The sequence below is a fragment of the Pterocles gutturalis genome, unplaced genomic scaffold (assembly GCF_000699245.1).
Source record: "Pterocles gutturalis isolate BGI_N339 unplaced genomic scaffold, ASM69924v1 scaffold26431, whole genome shotgun sequence".
Taxonomy (NCBI): domain Eukaryota; kingdom Metazoa; phylum Chordata; class Aves; order Pterocliformes; family Pteroclidae; genus Pterocles; species Pterocles gutturalis.
The window spans coordinates 1-24,725 of NW_010103812.1; the positions used below are offsets into that span (position 1 = coordinate 1).

At 36.6% G+C, this 24,725-nt stretch overlaps 1 protein-coding gene across 1 annotated transcript; it reads left to right on the plus strand.

The window, feature by feature from the left end:
- Positions 1-1,506: 1,506 nt before the first annotated feature.
- CEP89 (centrosomal protein 89kDa) lies at positions 1,507-24,323 on the plus strand (the record flags this gene model as incomplete). Its single annotated transcript, XM_010086857.1, is given in 11 exon segments — positions 1,507-1,590; positions 2,527-2,634; positions 6,483-6,594; positions 8,240-8,420; positions 9,347-9,514; positions 10,167-10,308; positions 13,165-13,254; positions 16,942-17,111; positions 20,653-20,730; positions 20,732-20,887; positions 24,101-24,323. Coding segments are annotated over 11 exon segments (1,512 nt in total), but the record flags the coding sequence as incomplete, so codon positions are not given.
- Positions 24,324-24,725: the final 402 nt, after the last annotated feature.

Below are 24,725 nucleotides of genomic sequence, written 5' to 3' on the forward strand. Positions count from 1 at the left end.
GCTGGCTAATGATCCTAGAATTACACTCATTATTCCCCCAGACGGGGGGTGCACCACTCCCGGAGGCACTCACAGAACAGAGAGAACAGTCCCAGCGTCCTGCACCGAGAGCTGACTGGAGTGGGGGGAAAACGACCACCTGGCCCCAGCTAACGATCCCCAGAGATACACTCACGATTCCCCCAAATGGGGGAGGGGGGTGAGTGCACCGCTCCCGGACGCACTCACGGAACGGAGATAACAGCCCGAGTGTCCCAGACCGGAGTGGGAAAAACACCACCTGGCCACAGCTAACGATCCCCCCGGAGAGGGAGGATCCCGAAACTCACGGAGCGGAGATAACGATTCGGGCATCCCAGGCTGAGAGAGAGAGAGAGAGCTGACCGGGGTGTGTGTGTGGGGTGGGGAAGGCCTTGGAAGAGCGATGCCGAGCCAGGAGAGAGCACCGAAAAAGCGGAGCGGAGGCAAAAAAACACTCTTCCGGGAGTTCTTACCTATATACTGGGCATGACGTGCATGTTATGGAATAAATCATTGGTTGTTCTGAGTTTCAGTCTTAACATAAGGGCAAATCCTATGCTAGCAACCGGCTGTGCCTCTTTGCTCGTCTGCTGACCTTGGCAGCAGAACGGAACGTTGGTCTTACCAGCTCCTCTTGAGCATAAATCCAAAACACAGCCTCTGGCTAGCTATTTATGAAGAAGAGGGAGGAAAAAAAAATTAACAGAGTTAACTTTAAGCAGTCTGTGCTTAACCCACGACAAGTTTGCTTTAAGGTCTATTGCTTAATTGTTAATCCTAATTGTAAATCTTGTATTGTGGTTGTTTTTAAGATAATACTAAAAGAAAATAGCCTTTTTCAGTGATTCTGGTGGTAGGAATGGTCATGGGTTCACTAGCAGCCTATGAACTTCTGGCAAGGACAAGGCAAATAGTCTGTGAAATTGAATGCATTTGTAATATGTGAAACAATTTCTCCTTGAAATGCTAATCAGATCTCAAGTTTTCCTTCCTCATTGCTAGTCAGAGCTATACAGAAATACAAAAGTCCACCTTCTGCTCTTTCTAGCTGTAATATCCAAGAATCACATTTAGTTTTAAAGATGGAGGTTTAAGAGTGTAAAATCCTTTCCCACCTACTAAGGAATCTGGGTTAAATTTGATTAACAACTGTATTCACTGTAGTGTTTCAATTTGGTTTCATACTCATTTGCATCCACATTCTGCTGAGTTACATATACTGATAAGTAATAGCTGCTTTTTAGTGAAGTGTGCAAGTACAGCATCCAGCCTTGTCTTTTCCAGAGCGGTGCTATTAAATGCTTTTGCAGCATCATTTTGCATATATTGGTCTGCATGCTTGTGTAAGTCTTTTTTTGCTGCAAGGCATGCATGAAAACCCTTAATAGCTTTTAAAATTAGCAGTATATAGCATGAGAAGTAGTAAAAAATATTGATAATACCATGGTTTGTAATTGATTTATATGGATTGATTTTTTTTTTAAGTTGAATATGAAGTATTTGTCACCTCTTGTGTTGTCATATGAAGACAGAATAAGAGAAAAGGAAGATGTAATTCTTGGACATAAGGCAAGTTGCTATTTAAAGAAAATATACTTCTACACTAAAGCAGAAATAAATGACTGAATTTTTTTTAAAGGGACTTGTCAAAGCTGTTTTCTGCCTAAAATTAAAACTGACTTTGTTTTACTTTTCCATGCATAGTTATTGTGCTGTCTTATCCTACTTGGCTTGTTTGTTTTTGTCAGCCTGTTCAGATGTAGAAACAGGCACTACACTGAGATGTACAAGATTTGTGCTCTCTGGATGGAGTAAACAATAAGCACAGTCAGTGGTAGAAAGAATTTACCATTGTCACTTGTAATAGGGATTCAGTGCCCAATACAGCTTTTCTTCCAGTTGAATTTTGTGGTAGAATAATATTTATTTCTAAGTTTTAAGGAGTGGGTATAAAGGAATAGGTTCTCTTCTTGCTCTTCAGAAATACTTGCCACTGAATTTTAAAAAAAATCATTATTTGCTTCAGAGCACAACTGCCATAGCTTTTCAAAATAATTTATTTTCTTCAACAAATTAAACCATAAAATGAACAGAAAACACTGAGGGTTTTATATTACTGTAAATTCACTGAATTATTTTACCATATTCAAATTTGTGTCATTCATACTGAAAATATGTAGTATCATCTAGTAATTTCCAGAATTCAGTTTTTTAAATCCATGTTTTAAGGATCTAAAACTTGCTTCATTCAAATGACAATTGGCAAAAATGTGGCACAATTCAAATATCTATATTATTTTTAAATCATGTATTACTAGATTGATGAAGCAGTTTAGAAGTTAAGTATGCATATCTGAATTAAAGATGAGTGAGTAGTGAGATAGTATGCTGTTAACAGAAGAATTAGAAGGCACCCAGGCATGTATATTTATAAAAGTTTTTGTTGATGTAAAAATTAAAATACTTACCTCTGAAGAATTTTATGTAGAGTCCTTTGTCTTCCAGGAGGATATGAAGAATTTTAAAGTACGAGTTGAAGAGTTGGTGAAGGAGAATGAACACCTGCACAAGCAATTAAAGAAAAGTAACTTTATTAGCCCTACAAAATGGCAAGTTATATTATTACAAATTAATTTAAAAGCTACTCATTATTTTGCTTGTTGCATTGTGGTGGGTTAGCCCTTGGCTTGGGCCTTCTCTTTCTGCTCCTTCTCTGTAAATCAATGTTATTATTATGTGTATTTACAAGCACTTAAATGTAAGCTTTTGTGTGATACAAGCCTGGTACCTCTTTAATGTGAAAATTAATGTTTTATGTGCAAATATAGGAAGGCACTAAGGTACCATTAAAAAATATCAAAGAAAGACTTTCTAATTTTTTACATGAAAAATGTATTTATTATTTGGTCCAAACAAAATTTTAATTACTATTTCATCCTAACAGAATTAAAAGAATACCCTGGAAAAATTGCTGTATGAAAAGAAATAGCTAAAACATTAACATTAAGGATAATTTATTAATTCCAACTGCAAAAAAAGCAAAACAATGTTTTCTGCAGTAGAGGATTTTCTAATAAAAACCGAGAGCTGACCGGAGTGGGGGAAAAAACGACCACCTGGCCCCAGCTAACGATCCCCCCGGAGAGGGAGGATCCCAAAACTCACGGAGTGGAGATAACGATTTGAACGTCCCAGGCTGAGAGAGAGCTGACCAGGGTGTGTGTGCGGGGAGGGAAGGCCTTGGGAGAGTGATGCGGAGCCAGAAGAGAGCACCGAAACCGAAAGCGGAGCGAAGGCAAAAGAGAAAGCACTCTTCCCGGAGTTCTTACCTATATACCGGGCATGACGTGCATGTTATAGAATAAATCATTGGCTATTCTGAGTTTCAGTCTTAACATAAGGGCAAATTTTATGCTAGCAACCGGCTGTGCCTCTTTGCTCGTCTGCTGACCTTGGCAGCCGAACAAAACATCGGTTATCAGCTTTCCTCCTGAGCATAAATCCAAAACACAGCCTCTTGCTAGCTATTTATGAAGAAGAGGGAGGAAAAAAAAAATTAACAGAGTTAACTTTAAGCAGTCTGTGCTTAACCCATGACAAATGTTTATGATTACAGATCTTAAGGAGAAATTTTGTTCTCCTCAAGCTAACTAAGTTTTGCCAAAGAGTTAACAGGGTCATAATTGTGTCTTGTTGGAACAATGCTGATCTGCAATGCCTGAAATAATTTTGGAGTAAAGATTAAATAGTGAATGTGCAGTTTTGCACCTGAAGCCCATGTAATTCTGTCCCAGACCTCACAGGTTACTTACTTAACTTTTACACTTCTACTAACAATAGGAATGTGCCAATGGCATCAATTTTTAATTAATATAAAATTGTATGGCATTGGAAGAATTTTATGTTCTTGAAGTGAAATAATGCAAACGTAATGAAATTAAGTAGTATAAAATACATATGAGACTTAATAACAATTTCCCTAAGGCAGGCATTCATCAGTTGGTAACTGAGATGGAGAAGAGACTGGTTGTACTGGTTCATCACAAGATGATTGTGAGCTTTTTAGGGTACCACCTGTAAAGAAAAAAAAAAGGCAGTATAGGCCTTGGGTATGTTAGAATAGGTCCTTCTAGTAGAGGTTGGGCAATAAAAACACCACTATATGGAACTCCCTGGAGAGTCCCAGTCATCCATATTTAGGTACAGAGAAACAAAGCTGAAAGAGTTTATGGTGTAGCCAAGGAAATGGAGAGCCTCTTTTCTTTGGAGTTGAGACAGATTGGCCTTTCTCATTTAGCAAAACAAAGGCTGAGAAAGGACAATGTTGCCTTCTGCAAGCACATCAGGAACAGGAGTGGTGAAGTATGCAAAGAACTACTAAGCTGCATTTATAGGACTGAGGGCAGAGTTACTGGAACAACAGCTGGGTATTCATTCACCATAAACAAAGACAAACAAACAAAGTGGAAATTGGAAGATGATTCCTAACCAGTGTAACAGGTTTTGGAACAGCATCCACTGCATGTAGTGAACATAAAAATTCTTACTGCGCTCATGACACAGGTGGTAATTGTATGGAAGGGATCACATGGCACAGGGTGCACAGTAGGAGGACTTTATGTCTCAAGCTGTCTCTTCCAATCTCAAGTCTCTCTGCAGATTTAACCAGTAACATCGACTGACTTTCCAAGAGAGCCGCCTCAAGGCAAAATTACAGAAGCGTTTAGTTTCTGTATAGATCTGGTTAAGTAGGTTGTTATAAAAGTGTTTTATAGGCACTTTAATAAAATACTCTGGATATTTTATTTACCCTTGCATGCTTATATACTGTCCAAAAATTCCAAAACACACTTTGTAGAGGTGTTTCAGCTTCTTAAATATAATTTTTGAACTGTTAACACCTTTGTTTTAATTTTGCCTCTCTGCAAATGAATGAGAGAAGTTCATATCCCTCTTGAATAGTTTCAGGCTCTCTGTAGTCTCTGTCTGGGATTTTTTTTTAAGGCTGGGGTTCAGCAAGGCAGGGATGCAGGGATGCCAGCAGCAATACCATCTTACCAAGCTTTTGCTCTGTACCTTCAGTGACTTCTTCACACTCAGTGTTGCAGTGCATTGCTCATTTATTTGTATTGACATTACTTCTCATAGGGATGCACTGTCAAGCGCATAAAGGAGTTGGTCTTGATCAACCTAATCCCCCTTTTGTAGCAATTTTTAAAATTTTGTTTCAAAACACTCTCATGGTGCCAGGCATAGCTGAGGTTGAGGATGTAACCTGGTAGTGTGGGAGACATTCCTTATGCCTAAACCTGTTGATGAAATATCAGCAATACAAATTTGCAAGTTGCAGTTTTACCTGGAAAATATTTTGTTTTTAGTTGAACTCCAGGCTAGATAGTTTCAATTAACCAATTTTTAAGTAGCTGATGTGCATTTGCTTCATTCTCCTATGCCCACTGCAGTAAATTTCACAGTTAATTAATTAAGACAGCTAAACTTACAAGCTCCTGTGCACAAAGGTTTTCATGGATACAAGTGTAAACTGACTTCCATTTCTATGTTTGCAAAAAATCTTCACAGTATTCTGTTTAAGACTATATTTTTAACCTGACAGACAACAATTGTTGGCTGTATGACCCAGCTTAGATTTTAGTCAGAATATAATTTGATAGTATGGGAAATTGTCCCTATCTAGACCTATACACAATAGGATGCATTTTTATCTAGGTCAGGCCACACATGAACAAAAGTAAATATATGTGTGTTAGTTACTCTCAAAAGAAATCTTTGGTAACAGTCTATTTTCCTACACTTCGTTTGAGTTCAGGCTACTCTTGCTGTTGATGACAACTCTTGAGTTTAAATGCATGTGATATCATCTGACACTTGTACTGTATTTCTGCTTGCATTCTGGTTAATACTTCTCAACTTTTTAAGCTATTATTAGAACAGCAGTAGTTTCTTAAGCTTTCATTACCATCAGAAAGACCAGTATTGGTTTTCTTGAAAGCTGAACTAATAGTAGGTATAAAGCAGAGAGTTAAGTTCTCTGCTCAGGATAGTTCAGTTTAAATGCCCATCTTCATTACAGGCCCATAAAACACACTGTCAATATTTTTCCAGAGATCCCTTCCAACCTCAACCATTCTATGATGCTATGATTCTAATTCACACGTACATATTTTTCCTTCTTTCTATAGGGAATTTTTGCTTTAGTCAGTCAAAGTTTTTAAACATTATTTAAAATAATTTACATTTTCAGGGCTGTGAGTTCATATCTCTGATAAGCTTACCTTGGGTCCTGGCGTTGCTTTCAGTGAAGGTTTTTGATTTGTTTTTTAAAGAGATTCAAATGTAATTTAATAAGTTTACACTGTTGGAAGTCAATTCTGTTTTTTCTTTGGACATAAGTTAATATTTTAATTGTATTTTATTTATAAGTTGGTTGTCATTGCAGGCAGCAGCTGCAAACTCAGGCCATGCTGATCTTAGAAGAAAATGAACTGTTGATGGAGCAAATCAAAATTCAACAAGCTAAAGAACAAGATAGTCCCAGTAAACATGTTAAAGCAGGTAAAGTGGTTGAGTTGCTAGTCATTTGAACTACACCAGAGATGGTATTGCAGGTTTGGTTTTTTTTGTGGTTTTTTTTGTTTTAGTGCTTTTTGGGGTTTTTGGGGTTTTTTTGTTTCTTGGTTTTTGTGGTTTTTTTTTTTTTTCAACTTCATATATGCCTACAAAGCATTGCTGAATACAGGTAATCCTAATATGAGATCAAACTCTGGATGTCAACTGATACTGAAATGTCAGTATCACCTATTGAGACTATACAGCACACTCCCTTTTGACTTGCTTCCTCTGACAAGAACTGTTAAACAGCAATACACTTTCATAATTTAACAGCACTTCAGACTGTACAGGTTGGTATTTGTGAGATATTATTTGCTTATTTAAATGTTCAATTTGGAATTTGTAAGGTTTTTAAAATTTCTGCTTTGTAACCAATGTTTATCACTTAATATAATTGATTATATCATAAGTAGCAGTATTTGATTTTACACTTTTATAATTTGATACTGCTTAAATTTACATGCATGTTCAATTACTAATCTGTTACCTGTTGGTGTTTTATCAGAGGTTTGTATTTGCTTGAATTCAGAACACTTGATATTCTTTGTCTTGCCTATAAATCTTATTTCTTGACCAAGCTTAATTTTTCTGCTGATAGTTATTTTTTGCATGGGCAGATTCCTCTGGATGTTTCTTGTTAATTGCCTTCTGACTGGATATTAGAAAGAGAACAAACATGTTATAGTTTAAAATCCCAACAGTGAAAGTAAAATTTCTTAGTGAAAGTTTAAAAGGCAAAATTGAATCTTAATTCACAGATTAGGATGTTTTGAAAAACATTTAATTATGTGTGATTAACATAAGTCACTGATGAGGACAGTTTCCTTAAGTAAACCTATATAGCAACACTCGAATTCTGCAAGTTTTTATTCATCTGCCACCTAATTCCATAAATACTTTTCTTTCTGCTTTTAAAGTTTCTGAGTTTCTTGTTTAGAGTTTTATCTCTTTATAATGTGTTTAGAAGATAACAGCTCATCATACCCAAGGCCAAAGGCCAGACAATACCCAAAAATCAGGTGTTCTTCTTTCCAAATCTCAGAATAGCTTGATCTGGTATGACTTGTCAGAATATCCCTAGTAAACACTGGCAGATTTTGTTACTGGAGTTCTCACAAGGAAACGTGAGCCCTGATCTTCCATTCAGTTCCTACAACTGTTCTGGCAGTGTATCCAGTGACTGAAATACATGCTACAGGAAAAACTCGAGACATCAGTGAACAGAAACTAGGCAGTCTCAAAATGTGTGCCCTGTCTACAAGGCCACAAAACTCATGTTCCATTTTAGGTTTTTTTCCTGAATTAGTAAAAGCCGAATCTGAGATTTTTCAGAGTAAAATGATGTCTCAATGGGCAAATAGCCCATTGAAAATAAGTGGTCTTGAAGTTTTGGCACTTTTCCAAAACAAACTACTTAAGACAGAAAAAAAAAATCCAAACTGTTAAAATACAAAACAAACTGACAAATCCACTGTTACAGAATGCTATGAACAGCTAGGACTTAACATATTACTGGTTTAGTTGGAGTTTCACTAAGTGATTGAATTAGTTCTACTGTACTCAGTATTTTTTTTTATCCTCCCAGAAGTTTCAAAATTGATAAAACAGATAATAATCTTAGAAAATAAGGAAAAGAGTCAAACTGAAGAGATAGCAGAGTGCAAGAAGCAGTTGGAAGCTTTGCGTTCTATTTTTGAAGAGCTGAAAGCCAAACTGGATAGCAGACCAGCAGCAGAGGAGCTCTTTACTTTGATGAATGATTTAAAAAGGTAGGAGTTTATGTATGGTGCAGAGAAACAATTCTGCAGAGTATTCACATGAACAGATCTGCATACACATCACTCTGTAGATAGAAGTTGAGTGGAAACTTATCCTGTAACCTAGGAAGGTATGTACCAAAGTACTAAGAAAGGTAAAGAAATATTTCAAAAATACTGTTTTGCTTTTTATAGATAATTAAAGTTACAGAAGGAAGTCCTGGCTCTAGAGACATTGGTAGAAATGTTTCTATCATAGAGTATGTACTGCTAAATGTACCTTTTTAAATAGTAGAAGCAGCAGCATTAAAAACATAATTTTTGTCAAATCAACTTAGTTCTATCAATACTGTATGTAAAATTTTCTCATTCTTTTGTTCCCATCTTTGGGAAAATGTCTGAAGGATCCTGAAGTTCTAAACTAAAAGCAAACTAAAAGTGTTAAGGTTTTTCAGTCTATACGATATGGAAGTAACACAAAACCAGCACAACATAAAAGTGCTATCATGCGGCACAGTCTGTAAAGTAATTTTTTTATAAAGACATTCTGTAAATTTGTTTGCTTTCAAGCCTTAGGACAGTGCAAGTTTCTTGGTATGGTGTCTTCCTAAGAAGTTCTCAGACCTTGTTTTTTGGCATTGCTAGTAATTTATTTGAAAAAAAAATTAGGTAAAGAAAATATTTGGACTATATAGGATATCTTTATAATTTAAGTTCTATTTCAAGTGTAGTCAGGATTAATTATTTGAATAATTTTGGTTGTATTATGCTTCATTCATGATTTGATATATCATGAGATTGTAATACCTCTCTTTGAATTAACCACTGAACATTAAGAATTCTCAATGTATCTTTTTCATACCTTCAACATGGGTATCTTACTGTAATTTATCTTTTTAGTGAAGTAATTTTATACATGATGCTGTTGGTTTTTGCAGCTGTTTACAACAGGATAGGGAGAAAAAGTGCCGTCAGACAGAAGATCTAACGGGAAAGATAGCATCACTGCAAGCTGAAAACGAGAAACTGCTTTTAGAGAAAAATAACTTCATGGCTAAACACACGATCTTGAAAACTGAGATGGAAGCGATGCAAAAGACAAACAGGTCATATCACGCTCTAATTTTCTTGTATTTCTAAAAATAGAAATATCTATAAAAATATTGTCTGTCATCCCACAGTGTGTAATTTCTACCTGTTACAGAAAAAACATGTTTCCTAAGCACATCTTTGTCACTTCTAAAGGCCTGGTCCTCGAGTAACTTTGCTAAGCTTTATATGTTTTCATGCACACTTTTCTGTCTACATGCAAATTAAGAATATATCTTTAATGCTAGTAGTTAGTTATAGCAATTAATCATTTGTGTACTCGCCTGAAAAACAGGGTGATTTTAAAACAATCATAAGCCACTACTGGCAGATGTTCTCTTGCACCCGAGTGGTTCAGAGTTGGACTCGCAATACTTTAAAAAGTAAAAACAATATAATTGTTGAATTTCTTAAGAAATAGGAGCTTGTAGCCATTGCACAAATTGTTCTTTTGAATCGTTGTTGTTGTTATTCACACAACATATTGTAAAGAAAAACAGCCCCCAAAAGTGGGAAATGATACTTTGGGCACTGAAAACATTTTGAGCCAACGTGTCTTTAGCAGCATATTTGATTGAGACTTATGCGAGTTGATTTGCACATGCAATACAAGTCCTTTTAATGCTATTATTAATTCTCAATCTGAAGATTTTCCTTTTAATTTTGTAGGCACTTGCAGAAGAAAATAGGTCGTTTGCTAACGCAGTTGGAGGAAGGAACGGAAAAAGAACTGGAAGCCCATTACCATCTAACAAAACTTACTAGTTTGGCGGAAAATATAGCTCAGGAACGCGATAGTCTTATTCTGTTGGTAATTACTTTTAAATAATTAATATGACTTAATTGATATTTCACACAATTATCAATCTATGGGCACAACACATTGTTAATTTGAATTATCAAAAGAGAAATCTATAATTTCAGTTTAAGGATTTAGCTATTTAAATAGGACAGGAGCAGCAAAAGATTATTGTCTAGAAGAGTGGTTAAAAGCAAGTACCCTAATTTCTGGAGATAACATAATTAAGCCTTGACTCACATCAGCATTAGGGTCTGCAATGGTATATATCAAGTTTAAAAGAATCTTTTAACCTGATTTTAGAGATTGGCTTCAATTGGTGAAGCTACACATATTGAAAAATAGCACAAAATAATGCATTTTTAATATGGATTTCTGAATCCAACGGTAAACTATTTTCCTTGAAGTGATCTGTATGGACCTTCTACTGCAGATGCACACACACGTTATTGCTCCTTTTTGGTGAGCAGTCATTTTGACAGGCTGGTTGAGAGTTTTGGAACAACTTCTGTTTTGTGGAAGCGTGTGGCATGAAAGTTACTGCTTTTTATAAGCACACTTCATTTCCTTTACAACATCCTGGACACAATTTCGGTTTTACATATTGGTATTCTGTCTTCAGATTGGTCCTGGAAACCATTTCACAAAATTTTGTTAAATAAAGCTTCTTTTGCCTCTTTTCAAGTTGTAGACAAAGGTTGTCGTCAGTGCTGGGTAAAAAGATTCTGTAGTGGTTAATTCCTAATTCTAGAAGAGGAGCTCTGGTGACCCAACTCAAATCCTTGTCCACTGCAAACTGGACTTCAGGATTGTGAAACTAGGCACAATATACATCTAGGAATTAGGGGAACTGGTTCTTATCCCACAGTCTCTGGTATATCTACTTTCAAATATTCAGCATACCACATCAGAAATATCACAGAGCTCCAGAATTACCTGTAAGTACAAGGTGTGCCATTTGGCTTAATAATACCCCAGTAGGTATTAGAATATTTTCGGCAATAAAAGCCTGTTTCAGAAGGAAAGATGCCTTAACATAACTTTACTTGTCACAAGGTAGCGTAAACCCTTGTATCTTTGCCTGTGTGCAGTATTTGACATCACGTTCTTCCCTTCTGAAGCCTGCACCAGACAATACGCACTAGAAAATCAAGTTTCATGCACATGCAAAAGGCTCAGAGTAGGTCCATGGAAAGCAGCACAAAATGCACTCAAGTATGATCTTTCTTTAGACAGGTATAAACTGATCCAGCAATTAGAAGCCACTCCTGTCATACAAAACAGAATTTACCTCTTCCTTTTGGATCACATTCTCCTGCGTATGTGTATGATGATGATACACACATACTTGCCATCCATTATTTCTCTATGTTGTGGTTTAGATACTAAACAGCGCACAAGTCTTGCCTTTTTTTTTTAATGAATTCACTGTGTCTGGGCTGATAGCAGAGATACTCCAAGAGAAACTTTACTACTGGAATAGTCTAGCATCAGTAAAACGTTTAAATATCCGGTTTATGTTGCTGCCTGGTAGGGCTGAATCAGAACAACCTGTTCCTTCTTTTAATCGCTGAACTTAAAACCTACCTTGGCAGAAAGTTAGACTGCAGGTGTCTTGGAAAACAACAAAAAATAAAAATTAGACCCAGACGCTAATGATTATGAAGAGCCACTACTGAGCAGGACATATAATTAAAAATATACTGTCATTTCCCTCACCTCAACGTTCAGTAATGTCAGGTTTATTTACTCAGTTCAGCTACTGCTACTACCCTAGTCTTGTTCTTTTTTAATTGAATTAAAGCATTAAAAATTAATTTTATGCAGATTTAATAGATACGAATAGGGAGAGCAGAAGGGGTACAGCACTCTAAGAAATTAGCCTATATTCTTCCTTAATGAGGATTACAAAAAAAAACTGTTAATAACCACATCTCCACATAAATAAATGGATACTCTTAAATTTACTGCTTCCAGGAACAATAACAGCCTACTGATAAATCCAGTAAAACAGCACAGAAACAAATTTATTTAAAACAAGTTTGATAGTGCAACACTGATGATGAACTGTAATGCTGTGAGCAGCTGTCAAAATAATTTTTTTTTAATTGCCTTGTATGATTCAGCTAACACACAGTAAATGAAAATGTCACTGACAGAGCATGAAGCTCACGGACTCCAGGGATGCTTATTAATTTTGACTTCTGTGAAAAAATGTGTCTCTGGAGTCATAGGGTAGTTCAAGGTGGTCAGACACTGCTGATCCTAAAACCTGGTTATTTCTCTCCTGAATGCTTTCAGTGGATACAACAGTTAAAACCTCTTATAAGAGTTTTAAAATATAGTTTTAAAATTATTTCATTGTTGACAGCTTATGCAGTTTTTGTTTTGTTTACTTTTTGTATCTGAGAGAAAATGTAGTGCTTATGAAAAGACAGAAACAGTCATAAGACAGAAGCATTTCGTAAGCAACATGTCAGATTGATTGCCTGAACCCATGCCGATTTCAAGGGCTCTTTTGAGAGCAGACTGCTAACACTGATTCAGAAAGACAAGTCTCATGCATACAAATGGGATCCCTACATATACGTACATACATCCATAGAAAAATATGCAGAGCTGGTTGGGTTTACAATATCAGTACCTATGATCCTTTCAGAATAAAACTGTTTCAAGGTATTGTTTGTTGTCGGTTGACAAATTATTAATTAGCCATTATTAGATTAATTTTCAGGATTCTTTTTCCATCTTGGTTCTTCAAACTATTGGAGCTCAAAACAGAATAGCTTGTCTTCGTTCATGTATGTATTTTGTCTGCCCTGTCTAAAGTAATGATTACATCTAGTTATGCATATTATATGTTTGCAGGCCAGATGTTTGGAAAATGAGAATCATGGCGTTTTCAACAGAATAGTAGAGGGCAGTGTATGCTTAGGAAGACTGAAAGAAAAGGTTAAGGTAAGCACTATTTCTAAGCTAAATAGTATGTAAAACATTCTGTGGTTTTGTTTTTTAATGAGAAAAGTCAGTAGTTAATCTGTCAGTATTTTTATGAAGGACTTACGAATTATTTTATAAATACTTTAAAAAAAAAGCAAAATAGATAATCATTAGAGTGGCATTAGTATGGCCACTGAGTAGGTGGTTTAGAAACTCAGAGATGGTCAAACATCTGGCCTAATCAGAGAACACATTATAGGTTATCTTTACCACTGCATAAGCAAACACAGAGCATAGTGTGCAACTGCAGTTAACAGCATATAGCATGAAAGACATTTGAAACTTCTATGTTTTAACATCTTTGGTGCTACTGTAATTGTTTTTACTGTAAACTCAAAAAAGGAAGGAGAAGGATATCTGGCATGTTGATTTCTATATACAGAAAGTACTATATATCTCTTTCAAAAGTGGTTTTGTACTAAGTCAAGTTTGTGCAGTTTACCTAAAAGCTTGGAGTCTCTCTGCATTGCACTGTTCCAGTTGAGACCTACACTGTTGTTCCTGCAGCAAATGACACAAATGTACACTGCTATGTTAATGGAGACCAGCTCCTTCTGCACTTTCCTTGTAAGCGTCAACACAGCACAGGAATTGGCAACAAAGAAAGTAAAACAAATTGTAGATGTAAAGAGAGAGCAGTAAACTGAAAAATAGCTAGAATTTGTAAGGAACCCTTCATAAAATACCTAAATGCATGAAACACTACCATAAAATAATTCTCTAATTATACTAATATAGCTTTAAAAATATTTTAACCATTTTTCACCCTCATTCATGTCTTATCTAAATTTAGAAAACATCTCCCCTACCAAGACAGTGGCTTGTATTCTTCTTAAATACAGATTTTTTTACAATTTAATAAATCTGTGACTACTGTAAGGGATAGAGACTTGCATAAAATTAAGAATATTTACATGCAGTACATGGTGTGAAGTTTAGGTGCAAAACCAAATTAAAAAAAAATCCTTCCTAACCCATCAACTGTTAATGTAAATGAGAAAAAACAGCCTGTAAATAAAGTTCTTAAATATTGCTGTTTCTATTTAGCAAAAGTAAGACTAATCTAGTTGCAAAACTTTTTTGTTCTTAATTTTTGTCAATAAAGCAGAGGGCTTAAACAGTCACAAAACAACTTAAAGTATCATATACTTCTTGGTTATTGTGTTAATTGAAGTTTGCGAAAAGCTAGTATAACTTCTTTCTTTGCTGAAAACACCTTAATTTCTTAAACACCTCCGGTCAGCATGATAATCTGAGGCAGTACTTTGACTGGGAGTCATTGGGGAGTCTCTTTGTACTTCCGTAATTGTCATTAGTAAGCAGTTTGTTGATCTACAGGAAGACCTTGAGGAAGCCAAGTCTTTTGTTGTTAAAACTACTTCTTGACAGTCAGAATCCATGCTATTTTGTCTTTCAATGTGAACTTGGACATAATGTTTGTATCATTGTGGAGTCCTTCAACTTCATCTTCGTGCAACTCTGTCTCATGGCAGCAAAAGGGACAGCTAATGCAAGGGGATCCATCTCCTATGTGAAGTATTTTAGTCAAACACCTAGCACAAATTCTGTGAAGACAATCCAAGATTCTGGGCCTATGACCGGGAATAGTAAGTCTCTGATAACAGATTTTGTACTCCAGTTCATCATCAGGCCCCTCTTCCTCTCGTTCAGTGCATGTGTAATTCACCTTGAAATTAGACATGCTGTCAAAAAGAAGTCAGATTGATAACAACTTGTTTCGTGGAGTCTGAATCTAAGTTTGATAATAATTTTGTTAATTATAAGGTTTTAGTAAAAATAGGTAGAAACAACCTTTATACTGAATATATCTCTCATCTCCCACTGCTGTTCCCCTCATTTTCATGCAACTTTACTCAACAGGCTGGCCTTAATTTTTTTTTCCTTCCATCTTGCTACATATTGCACTTTGAGTACAATATTGTTATTGGTGAAGAGAAAGCATTAAAGGTTTGTTCTTAACACTTCCTGAACACTGAGGAACTGTGTATTTCAGAAATGCCTGTAACCATTGCATAGGATACTCTCTGTATTCCTGTAAACCAGTTGTGCACACCAGCACATTTGAGTGAAACAAGGGTGCTTCTTCACCATGTTCCTATCAACATTAATCTGGACTTACAGAAAGGTGCTTTGGATCTAACATCAGGAGACCATGGATTCGTTTAAGTCTTAGCTGCACACATGGCTTTTCTGTCCAGAGAGTACCCTATTTTGTTAGCATTTAAGTTTTTCCATTTTGGGGCCCTTGAAAATTCAAGGAGCATTGCAGTTTTTGTAATGCAACCACTGAATAAACTGCATCCGTGGTTCTGCCAGTCCTAAAGATGGACCTTAACCACATGCACTTTGCCTCATATTTTCACATCACGTGAAAGTGAATTAGAATGTTTTCAGTTTCAGTATGTAGTTTCTTTTGGTTGTCTCTGTAAATCTATCTTCCTGTATATTTATAAAGAGCAACATTTCTCCTCTCTTTATATCTGCAGACATCAGTTGTGAAAGGCAGCTTAATTATTTAACATCTGCTCTATGTACTTTTTAAAAGACTGGAGTAGAAAGCATTAGAATTAGTTTACTTTTTTTTTTCCTTCCCCTGTTTTGGCAGTATCCAGTCATGGTCCTTCTGGCAGGAAGGGAAGACTCCCATTAGTAATTTGCATCCTGTCCCTGGAGAAGATTTATCACTCTCCTCGTACCTCCATAAAATGAAACTCAAAAATGACACATTTTACAAGAGCTAAAAAGGAAACAGCTTGCGGAAAGGATTATATAGCTTGCAACACATGCCAAAAAAAATGCCTTTTTTTGGTTTTCTTCCTTCAAGAGGCATACTCTTTCTGCTTTGATTCAGATGGAGATAAAACCTTAGTGGCTAACACCTTAGATACAACTTTATGTTAGCAAGATGTAAATAGCTGTATTTTCAAAGCTTCATTACATAGTTTGTAGTTTTATTAAAGGGGGTGCTTCCATTCCAAAACTCTGTCCTATAGCCTGTGTCAAATATCCGATTCTGCAGATGCAGTAACAGTTTAAGCATTCTGTTTGTAATCACAAGAAAAAAGCTAATATTGGATAACACCTGTTGTTTTTGTCAAGAGCAGCAGCATGTAGAAATGCTATTATTGCCAATAAGCAAAAAATCGCTTGCTCTTCATTGAACAGAAGGAACTATTATGTGAAGCAACAAGATATTTTTAAGTATGAAGCCACTCTCTTCTTCTTAGTATTAAGATTAAACAACTAACAATACAACCCCTTTTTCATGGTATGCATTGATAAATATGACTGTTGGACAAACAACATGGTAAGCAACATGTGCTTTGCATCTTGGAAAACAAACCCTTTTTTGCAGCCAGTTGTTTTCACTTGTAAAACAAACATGGTATGGTATATGCTGTACACGCTAGTTTTATATGCAGAACAAGGTACAAGTATAATATCTTCAAATTAACAAATAGGTAAAAAAAACCATAACGCAACCTACCTGACATATTTAAGCAAGGCAGCACTGATGTAAAGACTAAACTGCAAATTAGTATCTCTAGCTATTTCTTTAGCTGGTAATGAGTTGTCCTTATTTCTCCTATAATCTCATTTTCCTATTACCTTTAACTCTTACAGGTATGTAAAAAGGAAGCAGCGGAGAAGCTAGGAGATATGAGTCTCAAAATGACTGAGCAGGAGAAAGAATTTGCTGTGAAGACTGCTCTGCACGAGCAAGAAATGAAGCATCTCCAGCATCAGCTGCAAGAGAAAGAGCAAGCCATTAGTCAAGTGCTGCAGCAGAAGAGGTGAGTCAGTCACAGGCAGAAGCAGTTCAGTTAGATCTGGCAGGTAAAAGGGGTGGGGGAGGCAACTGCACACAGCCAGGAGCTCTTGCTTTTCATCAAAGCCTCACGTGGTATATTCTGGGTATCTTTTCTCACTCACATTTTAGCTATACTGAAAATACTGAAATGCTCCTCTTGATTCCATCCTTCCCAGTTCCAAAAAAGACCTTTTGAAGGAGGAATTTATTGTGGATGACTACTCCTGCTCTTAAGACTTCTTCTTAAGAAGAATATCAATCTGAGTGTAGTCTTTGATGATCGGGGGGGCCTATAAATCATCAAGATGGATGTTAATTATTTAATAGCATCTTCTGCTAAAGGCTGAACACTTTCTCCTCCACACCCCTCATGAGTTTTCAGAATAGTAAGAAATTAAAGGAATCTAATGAGTACACAATATGATGGGTAGCTTCCTTTTGAATCTACCTTACTGTTCTGTTAATAAGTGATGTAGATTGGCTACACGTAGAATAAAAAGAAAAGATAATTTAACATATTTATACGAGATTATTACTGTCAGTGTTGAAATATCTTTTTATAATATAGAATCCATAAAGGTATTTTTCCCTCTGGTAGTGGAAAGCTTTATAGCAAATTCACGTTATCAACACACAGGAAAAAACTTCTTTCTTACAACTGAAGAGAGGTAACTAAGCAGTCATTTTGCAAGTCATCTCTGCCATTGTGAAATAATAAAGACAATAGAAAATCAGGACTTAGTATTACATTCTATCAGCACATTTCCTCTCAATTACTTTATACAGTGCTATTAAACAGGTGTAAGTAGCTGGGAATTGTACAATGAATGTCCCACTGATCTCTAAAATTTGCATGAGAAAACAGTATTTTTACTATTCCACATTTCTCTGGAAATAGTTATGTAGGATTTTTAACTAATGAACTGCCTTTCATACCTCTGGGCTCATGTTACAGTTTTTTATAGTAGAGAACAGCTAGTTAAATAAAGAGGTTTTTTTTTTCAGTGTAAGATAGAGCATAGTTCAAGGTCCCATAATATGGATCATTCAACATTTACCTTTCTAGCCCTAGCTTCTTTTGATGCAGCCAAGGATCCGGTTGGCTTTCTGGGCTGCAACTGCACACTGGCAGCTCATGTTGAGCATCTCATCCACCAGCACCCCCAAGTCCTCTTCAGGGCTGCTTTCAATCCATTCTCCTCCCAGCCTGGATCTGTGCCTGGCACTGCTCCGACCTATGTGCAGGACCTTGCACTTGGCCTTGTTGAACTTTGTGAGCTTTGCCCAGGCAATATGATGGTAAAGAAAACTGGTTTATGGAAACAAGCGCAAGATGAACCTCACAAAGACGTGTCTTGCATTTCTGCAATCTCTGACATTAATGAACAGTCTAAGTGGTGACTACCTTTTTCTGGTAGTAGTAAAGCCTTAACAGTGTTTATTAGAGTGTAATATAACGAACACAACGCTGAAAGTTAAAATAATTATGTTCATCTTTCAATTTGTATTTTGGTTCATCTCATCATCTGCTGTTTTCCTTTGATAACTATATTAAAAAATGTTGCTGAGAAGTCAGCTGAAATCTACATCTCTAAGAGAGAATGTATTTTTATTCTTACAAAACAAAAATCAATAGAACCAGCTAACACCATGGCTGATGCTGTTCATATAAACTAGTTTCCTCATGCTCCTTTATTCACCTCAAGTGTGGTGGCAATATAATTTCCCCAGGTAATCCAAATATGTACGTACCCTGTTATGGCTATCTGCCAGAAATTAAACATATGTTTTGGTTAGCTTCATGTACTTATGGCTTTATAAGGCTTAGTCTGTTCTCTCTCCCTTCCTTCCACACAGTCACAGGAGTTAGAAAAGGAAAATTATTTGTAGTTTAGATATTGTTAGTTATCTGTAGCTTGGCAACCAAAGTCACTAGTGCCCAGACAGTACCAAACATTTACATTTATTTCCACTAGCTTTGTTTATGGAATTAATTTCTAGTCCAGAAAACTGTCTGGCTAATAATGTTAAAAATGTCAAAATACCTGTATAAACATAAAGGTAAAGTCATACAATATGTGTATTGTATATTAGATTACTGAATTTTGATGTTTAAGTAATGAAAGTCAAAGTAGCATGCCACATTTTAAGCAAGAAAGCCAATTTAAATTGAAATTTAGCTGAAGGTATGCTGACTATTTGGATAGCTGACTGTATTTTATGAAGTTACGATTTCTCTTTAGGAACACTATAAAACAAATGAAGCTATTTTAAAGGCACTGGCCACAGTCAGTCTAGTTAAAAGCACTGTTAAGTAGGTCAAGACAGAAAACTTCTTCATATAATTGCTTTTGCTCTTGCATTTAGTTTTATAATAGCGGAGTCAGGAAATCATACCAAGTCTGAATTAGCTACTGCCATAAAATTCTTATCATACAAGTTTACCGTATCGATTGTTGGTAATAAGTCTTCTTGGAAAACACGGGAAGATACTACTTCAGGTCTGGAAATGGCACAGTTCTTTCAGTGTGACACTCTGTCAGAGATAAACAGCCCCACCTCATTAATCTGAACAGGGCCATAGCAAACCTGACTGGGAGCAGGCCAGGACAATGGCATGAGTGCACAGTACCAAAATGCCGGGAGGCAGAGTTCCTGCAGATGACAGTGTGTTCAAAAGGAATGCTAGTTTAGACAGTTGGCACAGTAGTGGTACTCCTGTGCTTCCTCATTTTTGTTTCTTCTCTCATAATTCTGTTTTTAACAGAGTCTGTATCTAAACTAATGTGGGCTTCATAAAACATAACAAAGACGACTTTCCTTTCAAATTTTCTCTCCTCCTACATCATCTTTCATGTGATGACAAAAATCAGAGGTTGCACTGCTCAGCCATTACGTCTAAGAGAACAGAATTTTTCCACTTGGTTTTCAAAAAGAAATGCAGGATGTAATTGTTCTTTTGATAAATAAAAGCTTTAAAAACTTCTAGAGATATGCAAAGTTTATCTTCCTGGAAGCTGCTCTGTAGAGCCTTCTCAATAATTACAGCCTTTGCTAGAGACTGTAATAAATTCACAGCAACCTTTCGCCTAAATCAGCTGATAAGAAAGCTGTATCATTTTCTGTTCTTCAGGCAGCTGATAATCATAATGACATTTTTATTGTTGACAGAGCAATCTTAGGAGTCATGATTATGGCATATCTTTCCTTAAATGAAATATATTGCAAGTTTCAGATATAAACAAAGTTGTTAATGTAGTTCTAGGGTAGAAAACCAGGTTCATAAATGCAAGTCTTATTTTATCGAACACTTACCTTTGAGGTTTCTAGGTCACAATGTATTTCTTAAGTTTTCTGCAGAGGAACAGCACTTCCAGGTAGTTAACATTGCTGTACTTTGCACATTAAATGTAGGTCAGAAAGCCCTAGTAATGAAACTGCCTTAGACTGTCCTCAGAAGACGGTGTTTGTAAACAGAGAGAGAAGTGTTTTTAAAATTAGAATTTCTCTTCCTTTTTTTCTAGTAAAGTGGAAGGCGATCTTGAAGTCATTTGGGAATCCACATCCAAAGAAAACAGAAGAATGAGAGAACTCTTGTATAAAACTGAGGAAGAACAACATGGGGAGTACTGTCAGAGTTTCTGAACCATACTTACAGGAAACCTTTCAGAAGGACCTCATTTCTGGACATGATTTTAGCTATTGTGATGTGAAACCTTCATCCCTTACTATAAATGAAATTTAGCAAGAATCTCAGCGGTAAGAATAACCACGTGTTTTGCATCTCATCCAAGAAAGAGAACTCAGTACCTGACTTTGACTTTTTCAACAACACAAGATGTAATGGAACATTTACCCTCTTCAAAACAACTGCATTTTAGTGTCATCAAAATGACAACAGTATATTCTCCAGCTGTACCTTCAATAGTGTAAATCTAGCCTAAAATGTTACTTTTTTTTTAACAAGAAACGGACAAGACAGACATCCTCATAACAACTGGGTGGTGCCCGAACACACAACTGTCCCCTAAAGAGATTTACAGGAGCCCAGGTGTCAGCAAGTTCCTACCAGTTTTGCCAAGGGCACGAGATGTCAGCAGAGGAAGCAGCTCTCCTCCAGATTGTCTTCATCCCACTTCAGATTCAATAGCTTCAGAAGCCACTTTTTTTTCCCAGAAGCATTCCCTGCAACAGTGCCAACCTTTAGATAGGTTATTATGACATTTATTTGCCTTAGCTTTCATAACTGTTGATTTTTCACAATATTGCACATCAGCGTTGTAGTAGTATGAAAAGACTTTATTTTCAATTTCTGTATAACTTGTGGGATCAGCTTTTTGCTTCATTTCCGTAACAAAACCAAAATGGTACCGGAAAACCATAACAATATAAAAACCCTCTAACTATTGTAGTTTTATAATATTAGAAATAATGACAAATCTCATTGGCTTTGACCACAGAGTTAACAAGAAAGAGTAGAAAGCCAAGTTAAATACCGAAAAGAATACACACTGCTAATGTCTAGAAAATATCCTGCTTTCCTGAGGCGTTTTCCTCAGATAAGGCCATGACTCAGCAGAACAGGGTTATTTAGGAGCAGGTGGGGAGCACGTCTCCAACCACACCGTGATTTTTAGTGTTGTGTGGATGTACTGTTTTTTAAGACGGCTTCCACAAAACAGTGGAAAGTCAAAGATTCTACAGGCTCTCAAAGCACTTGCAAAATCTCAGCGCACTCAGAGAGCCCCCTCCTAAGAGACAAAACACCCAGGTAACTAAGTGAAAGATATACAAGTCCTACAATCATTGGAATTTTAATATGTAATCAAATGAGTGCAACAACCTTACCAGCTCATCAAGATAAAACTTCAGCATGCCACATGGAGACTTTGACTCGCAAAATTAGCACGACTATCTCACAGTCCCCTCTTGGGTAGTTAACAAGAGGTCCATCTTCAAATTCTTTCCTGCTCCGGGCTTCTTCAACTCGATTATTTGAGGACACAGTGACTCACAGTAACATCCAAAACATCAGAAATTATTTTTAAGCACTAACTTAATATGTGACATTGTCAGGGGGTGGTGTTGCTGGGTTTTTAGGGGGAGAGTAGGGTGAGGGTGGTCAGTTGCTAAACCCATCCCGTCTGTCTTCCTTAAATTTGAAAAAACTAATGTAAAATAGAAGGTCTGAGATACCTATTCAGCCAAGTCAGATATAGATGACATAGACATACACACTCCCCTCCTTTCCCTAAATCTGCATGTCTGCTTACAGTGATCCTGAAAGAACATCAAACAAACATGGCTATACCCACATTGTTTTTCGAGGCAGGTACTGAAAATGAAGTCTTTTAAGTTATATTTTTCAAGATAAGCATCTTTGAGTATGTAAATATAACCTTGTAGCTGCATAGGTAAATAATTTACATGTTCTTCTCATTTGTTTTTAATTGTCTTTTTGCATATGTCTCAAGATTTTGTAAAAATAAAGAACTTAACAGGAAAAAAAACTATCATATTTGTAATTCCTTAGAAACACAAGTGAGATTTTCAAAACTCTCTCAATATTGGCTTAACTGTTCTGCCACTTAAGTAAACTGGGAATGTCTTAGAATTACACTTCTGCCCCATCTGCCTCCCATTTTCACAGCGCTCTTTCTAGCGTGGGTGTTAGTATACAGTTCCAAGGACAGCACCTTGACAGCAACACTCTAACACTACGTTCAGAAGTGCTACACTTGCTTTTTCATTTGCATACCATGAAAACATGTTAAACTTTAAATGAGCTAACATTTAATCACATCCCTGGGAGATTATACATACTCTGTTTCCACAGCATTGGCAAGAAAATTGAGAAAACTTCATGTCCCATGGATGAAGAAGTCCTTTTGTGGCTCAGGACCGCTTTTTTGGCATACCAAGAAAATCCTAAAGATATTTTAAATACAAAGGTACATATAATCCACTGGACACTCTTGGATAGTAAAATCCTGGAGTTGTATTTGCTTTTGTTAATCTGAAACATGTGCAAGAGCATCAAGTGTTGTACAAATAGAATTAATGATTAGACAGGTGCTTCTCTCCAATTCCTTCTGACAGTTAGGAAAGAAACTCATTTTCTCTTTCTACTTTACAAATAGCTAAAAGAATGTGTTTTCCCTCAAGTCCCTTTCAGATGAAAGATGAATTTTAGGCTCTGGATGTTTTTCATCTTGCATTAAAACACTTGTTTTCAGTATGCTTCTATGTACAAAAAGTACGTGAAATAATGTTTAGTGCAGGCCACCGATGTTAGGATTAGAAAAAACATAAAAGAGGCATTATGCATATAAATATTCTTTTGAGAAAACAAAAATATTATTTTATTAAAGCACCCAACATTTAAACGTGAAGTAAAAAAACCACCATAAAATCCCCCTGAAATTACTAAACAATAATTTTATGCGTTAAGATTGCCTAGCAGGAGATACCACTACTTAAAATAATAAAACAAAAACCCAATGTCTCAGAAGCTAACTAGAAGAAATAAAGAGCTTAATGGATGATTGCCATCACTTCTCTGCTTAAGAAGCAGTTAAAAATAAGAACAAAATAATTTTATTTGAGCACTGGAAAACACTCAAGTGAGCCACTAGAAACCAACTCTGCTGGAGGTATTTTGTGTATTTTGGAAATTCTAGGAGGTGCAATTAGGGAGAGTTTAACTGCATTATCTGCTAACACAAGGAACCACTACTGGGAGTTACTCAGTACGTTTTGGTTTTTTTAAAAAAGTTAAAAATTCAATGCATTCTTAATTCATAGCAGCTACACCCGTGACAGCAGCACCACGCTCGGGCCAGCAGCGCTGAGCACTTCCACAGCTGACCCTCACTGATGGAGTTCTGTGCAATGACATGCTATCTGAAAATGGGTGTTAGAACAGTGAAACCTTATTTACTGGGGAAAAAAGTTTGTTCACACGATTCCTAGGCTTTCCACACCCAGTACAAGAGGCAGTGCCTCTCCAGCAGAAGGCTGGGATGAAGCTGTTAACTGCCATCAGCTGCAGCTGCGCCTCGGCCGGCTCACCCCCACCGCTGGGGATGTTCTGGTAATGCCTGGGGACTGGGATGGAAGCTGCAGAGAACTGCGACAACTGGCTAGAAACCACCTAATTCTTTCAGTTACCAGAACCCCGTGCAGCTTGAGTTAATGTGCTCGTGTCTGTTCAGTAAGAGTGCTTCTCTCTGCTCCGGGGAAAAGAGGTCCTTGGGCCTGCCCTGAGGGTACCAGGCCTACAAACACAGCTCCTGCGTTGGGTTACAGCTAGGGTAGGCGAATAAATCCATCGTGAACCACAGAAAGATGCAACATAACCACCACACCGAATGACTGATAAATAGAGTGAACTTAACTGTTGCAGTACAGAGACTTCTTATTTCACAGGCTGAAAACACTTAGAATATACTTTCTTCTATATACTGCCATAGAACCTGGGCATTTATCCAGCAGAAGGAACCCTGATTCAACTCAGGTAACCAAAACAAATTACAGAATACCTTGGTTCTATCCAAAAAAATAGTTTTAAATGGTTAGAATTAGGTTAGAACGTGGA